Consider the following 5,374-nt stretch of genomic DNA (forward strand, 5'->3'; position numbering starts at 1 on the left):
CCCCTGAAACACCCCTTCCCTGCACCCCTGGGATCCTTGCAACCCGCACCGCCACCCCCTGCTATTTCTGCACTCCTGGGGTCCCCTGCACCCCGGGACCCTTGCAACCCCCTCCGCCACTCCCCTGCTYTCTCTGCACCCTGGGGTGCCCCCACGCCAGGCAGACAGGGTGTGCATGACACCGTCTTTATTGGGCGCCAGCGAGCGCGGGGTCCTGCGTGGCCGGAGGGTCCGGAGGGTCCCCGGCGTCGCCCGCCTGCAGCAGGCTCCAGTAGCGGCCGCGGCGGCGCAGCAGGCGCTCGGGGGGGCCCTGCTCGGCCAGGCAGCCCCGCTCGAGCACGGCCACGCGGTCGGCGGCCGCCGCCAGCGCCGCCCGCGCTGTCGCCAGCAGCACCGTGCGCCCGCCCGCCGCCAGCTCCCGCTGCACCTGCGTGTGTGCATGCCCCCAACCCGGGCTTGAGATGGACCCAGCTGGGGGAGCGGGGCCAGAGGGGCCACGGGGGAGCGGGGGGACATGGGGGGACATGGGACAAGGGGGACCCTGGGGACATGGGGGACCTGGGACGGACAGGGGCAGCCAGGGACAGAGGACCTATGGGGACGTGGGGACCTAGAGGTCAGGGGGCACAGGGGACCCTGGGAATGTGGGGACCTGGGGGACAGAGGACATGGGATGTTGGGATCCAGGGGACCCTGGGGACACAGGGGACCCTGTGGACGTGGGACGTGTGGACCTGGGGGACAGGGGACACGGGATGTGGGGATCCAGGGGACCCTGGGGACATGGGAGGTAGGGATCCAGGGGACCGTGGGGATGTGGGAAGTGGGGACCTGGGGGACAGGCGACACAGGATGTGGGGGTCCACAGGACCCTGGGGACAGCAGCACCCAGCAGACAGGAGACCCGTGGGACCCTGGGGGCATGGGGTACCCAGGATGTGGAGACCCAGAGGGGACATGGGGACTCTGTGGACATGAGGAGCTTGGGAACATGAGACACAGGATGTGGAGATCCAGAGGACCCTGGGGACAGGGAATGTGGGGACTCTGGGGAGAAGGGCGTCTTGGGGACCAAGTGGGCACCAGGCCTGGGGGATAGAAGAGACATAGGAAGTGGGGACCCAGGGGACCTGGGGGACAGGGGAGATGGAAAGTGGGACCCATGGGACCCTGGAGACAGGGGCACCTGTGGGACAGGGGGACCCAGGACCAGGAACAGATGGGACATAGCTAGTGGGGTCCAGGGACCCTGTGGACATGGGAAGTGGGGACCCATGGGACCCCTGGGGACAGGGACACCCAGGACCAAATGGGCACCAGGACTGGGGACAGAGGGGACATGGGAAATGGCGACCCCAAGAACAGGAGCAGGGTCCCTAGGCACAGGGGGACCCAAGGCCACCAGGAGTGGGGACCGAGCAGGAGCTGGGGGCCAGCAGGAGTGGGGACTGAGTACATGTGGGGACTGAGGGCCATCGGGAGTGGGGACCAAGGAGACRTGTACCAAGGGGACACCAGGATTGGGGACCGAGGGGCCACCAGGAGTAGGGAMCGAGGAGATATGAGGACTGAGGGCCACCGTGAGTGAGGAGCAAGGAGACATAGGATCTGAGGGCCACCAGGAATGAGGACTGAGGAGATATGGGGGACTGAGAGGTCAGCAGGAGTGAAGACCAAGGAGACATGGGGACTGAGGGGCCACCAGGAGTGAGCACCATGGAGACGTGGGATCTGAGGGCCACCAGGAATGAGGACCGAGGGGACATATTGACCGAGGAGCTACCAGGAGCAAGGACCAAGGAGACATGAGGACTGAGGGCCACCAAGAGTGAGGACTGAAGTGACATGGGGACTGAGGGGTCACCAGGAGTGGGGACTGAGGGGGACATATGGACTGAGGGGCCACTGGGAGTGGGGACCAAGGAGATGTGGTATCTGAGGGCTACCAAGAATGGGGACTAAGGGACATGGGGACTGAGGGCCACCAAGAGTGGGGACTAAGGGGACATATGGACTGAGGAACCAGTGGGAGTGGGGACCAAGGAGATGTGGGATCTGAGGGCCACCAAGAATGGGGACTAAGGATAGAGGTGGACTGAGGGGCCACCAGGAGCGAGGACCGAGGAGACACGGGGATCTGAGGGCCACCTGGAGCAGGGACCAAGGGGGTGGTGGAGCCCGAGGGGTCCCACCTTCAGCTGGCTCTCGACATCCAGGGCGCTGGTGGGGTCATCGAGGATGAGGACCCGGGGGTCCCGCACCAGGGCGCGGGCAATGGCCACCGCCTGCCGCTGCCCGCCGGAGAGCTGGCCACCCATCTCGCCGGCGTCTGCGGGGAGCGGGAGAGAGGGCGGCGCTGAGCGCTTTGCTGGGGCGCGAGGGGTGGGCGCGCGGGGTGGGGGGTGGGGGTCCCCGTACCCGTGTCGTAGCCGCGGCGCAGGCGGGCGATGAAGCCGTGAGCGTTGGCRCGGCGGGCGGCCGCCTCCACCTCGGCGCGGCTCCGGCATCCCAGCCCGTAGGCGATGTTGTCGTGCAGCGAGCGGGCGAAGAGCGTCGGCTCCTGCTTCACCGCCGCCACCTGCGCCCGAGAGGAGACCGTCGGGGACGCCGCTGGTGGATGCCACCACCACTGCCATCGCCGCCGCGGCTCACCTGGGCCCGCAGGTAACGGAGCTCGTAGTCGCGCAGGTCGCGGCCRTCCAGGAGCAGGCGGCCGCTCGTCGGCTCGCCGAAGCGTTGCAGCAGCGACGCCAGGGTGCTCTTGCCGCTGCCCGAGGGGCCCACGAGCGCCAGCACCTCGCCGGGCTGCAGCTCCAGCGAGACGCCCTGCGGGATGGCACCGCGTCACCTGCGGGCGCCATCAYGGTGGCACCYGGGGCAGTATCATCTGGAGCKGCATGGTGGCACCCAGGTTGGCAGGACATCACATCTCCTGGGGTGTCATGGTGGCACCCAAGGTGTGTGTCGTGGTGTGGCACCCAAGGCATCGTGGTGGCACCCAGGTTGGCATGGCATCACGTCTCTTGGGGCATCATGGTGGCACCCAAGGCATCGTGGTGTCACCCAGGTTGGCACAGCATGGCATCTCCTGGGGCATCATGATGGCTCCCAGGATGCGTCATGATGGAACCCGGGTTGGCACAGCATCGCATCTTCTGGGGTGTCATGGTGTCACCCAAGGCATCGTAGTGTCACTCAGGTTGGCAGGGCATGGCATCTCCTGGGGCATCATGATGGCACCCAGGATGTGTGTCATGGTGGCACTCAAGGCATTGCAGTGGCACCCAGGTTGGCATAGCATTACATCTCCTGGGGCGTCATGGTAGCACCCAGGGCGTGTGTCATGGTGGCACCAAAGGCATTGTGGTGACACCCAGAACAACATAGCATCATGTCATCCGGGGCTCCACAGTGTCACTTGGGGCATTGCAGTATCACCCGGGGCATTGTGGTGGGTGCCCATCCCTCGCCTTACCTTGAGCACGGGCTCGTCGCAGCCGGGGTAGGAGAACCAGACATCCTGGAGCTGCAGGTGGCCTTGCAGGGAGCTGGGTGCCAGCATCCCTGACGGGGCCATCTGYGGCTCCCGCTCCAGGTACTCAAAGATCTTCTCCGAGGAGCCCATGGCCTTCTTCACGCTGGGGTAGTAGGAAAGCAGGACCTGGGGGCCAGAGCGGGGTCAACGCCCTGACGGGACATGAGGAGACAGCAGGAAGGACACATGGACACAGAGAAAGAAACATGGGGAAACAGAGGACACACTGCGGGGACGTGGGGACACCACGGAGGAGCAAGGACACGGAGGGGGAATGCGGCAAGACAGGCCTGGGGACCCGTGCGTCCCCTCACCTCCACGGCCTGGGTGAACTGCATCTCGTAGAGGACGAAGGTGACGAGGTCRCCGGTGGTGATGTGACCCTCGGTGACCAGCTGGCCCCCGCGGTAGAGGATCGCCACCCGCAGCGCCAGCCCCGAGAGCTGGGGACGTGGCAGGGATGTCMCCGTGGGGACCAGTCTGCACCCCCRTTCCCCCGTCCCTCCTCCCCACAGGGCCGCTGTCACCCCTCGGCAGTGATGCTTTGGTCCCCACCCTGCTGTCACCTCCCCCGAGCCCCCATACCATCATGTCCCCAATGTCCTGGAGCCCTCATGTTGTGACCTCCCCCACGCCACCGTGTCCCCCGGAGCCCCTGTGCTGTTGCATCCCCGGTGCCATCATGTCCCTGGCGCCRCCATGTCCCCCATGTCCTGCAACCYCTGCGCCATCATGTCYCCAGTGCCACCGTGTCCACTGCATCCTGCAGCCCCCCATGCTATCGTGTCCCCAGTGCCACTGCATTCCCAGTGCTACCATGTCCTCCATGTCCCAGAGCCCCATGCCATCACATCCCCATGCCATTGCGTGCCCAGGGCCACCGCATGCCCCGTGTCCTGAGTGCCACCACATCCTCCATGTCTCAGAGCCCCTATGCCATGTTCCTGTGGCACTGTGAGTCCCCCATGTCCCAGAACCCCCATGCCATCATGTCCCCAGGGCCATCATGACCCCAGGGCCACCACATCCCMTGCATCCTGGAGACCCCATGCCACCAGGTCCCCAGCACCACCACATCCCCTGTGTCCTGGAGCCCCATACCACCATGTCCCCAGTGCCACCAYGTCCCCTGCATCCTGGAGACCYCATGCCACCATATCCCTAGCGCCWCCACATCCRCTATGTCCTGGAGCCCCATGCCACCACGTCCCCAGTGCCACCACATTCCCTGCATCCTGGAGACCCCATGCCACCACATCCCCAGCACCACCTTGTCCCCTGCATYCTGGAGACCTCATGCCACCATGTCCCCAGCATCATCACACCRCCTGTATCCTAGAGACCTATGCTACCACAACTCCCACATCCTGGAGCCCCGTGCCACCACACCCCCAGTGCTGCCACGTCCCCAGGGCCACCATGTCCCCCACGTCCTCGTGCCAGCACCCCGCCCACCCCATACACTGCTGATCCAGCGGGAGGCAGCGTAGGCGGCGGCCTCGAGCTTGTGCAGCTGGTAGGTGTCGCGGAGACGGCGCCGGTAGCATTCGGCCGCCCAGTCCTCGTTGGCGAAGCTACGCACGGTGGCCATAGCCTGGAAGGTCTCCAGGGCCACCTCGTTGGCCCGGGCCAGCGACTCCTGCACCTGTCGCGCCAGGCTCTGCGGCACAGCGGGGAGAGCATGGGCACTGGGATGAAGGTATGAGGGGCRCACGGAAGGGACAGGGTGCGCAGAGGGGACCGCGGGTGCCTGGAGGTGACAGCAGCGAGCAGGGTGCCTGGAGGTGACTGTGGGTGCATGGAGGGGACAGCAGGGAGCAGGATGCTTGGAGGTGACCA

The 5,374-nt window shown here is 66.1% G+C and overlaps 2 protein-coding genes across 2 annotated transcripts in view; both read right to left on the reverse strand.

The window, feature by feature from the left end:
- The window catches only part of TAP2 (transporter 2, ATP binding cassette subfamily B member), a 4,889-nt gene extending 4,712 nt beyond the window's left edge, over positions 1-177 (reverse strand). The window contains exon 1 of the mRNA XM_085319899.1: positions 156-177. Coding sequence (XP_085176025.1) covers positions 156-177 — 22 coding nt within the window. The remainder of the gene's footprint in view (positions 1-155) is intronic.
- Positions 171-5,374, reverse strand: part of TAP1 (transporter 1, ATP binding cassette subfamily B member) — a 6,418-nt gene continuing 1,214 nt past the window's right edge. The window contains exons 4-10 of the mRNA XM_085319904.1: positions 4,998-5,195; positions 3,850-3,978; positions 3,476-3,661; positions 2,653-2,826; positions 2,419-2,578; positions 2,193-2,329; positions 171-427 (exon numbers count right to left, since the gene is read on the reverse strand). Coding sequence (XP_085176030.1) covers positions 188-427; positions 2,193-2,329; positions 2,419-2,578; positions 2,653-2,826; positions 3,476-3,661; positions 3,850-3,978; positions 4,998-5,195 — 1,224 coding nt within the window. The 3' untranslated portion in view covers positions 171-187. The remainder of the gene's footprint in view (positions 428-2,192; positions 2,330-2,418; positions 2,579-2,652; positions 2,827-3,475; positions 3,662-3,849; positions 3,979-4,997; positions 5,196-5,374) is intronic.

Source organism: Rhea americana, unplaced genomic scaffold (assembly GCF_003343005.1).
Source record: "Rhea americana isolate MKP2758 unplaced genomic scaffold, rheAme1 scaffold_600, whole genome shotgun sequence".
In the NCBI taxonomy this organism is placed as follows: Eukaryota; Metazoa; Chordata; class Aves; order Rheiformes; family Rheidae; genus Rhea; species Rhea americana.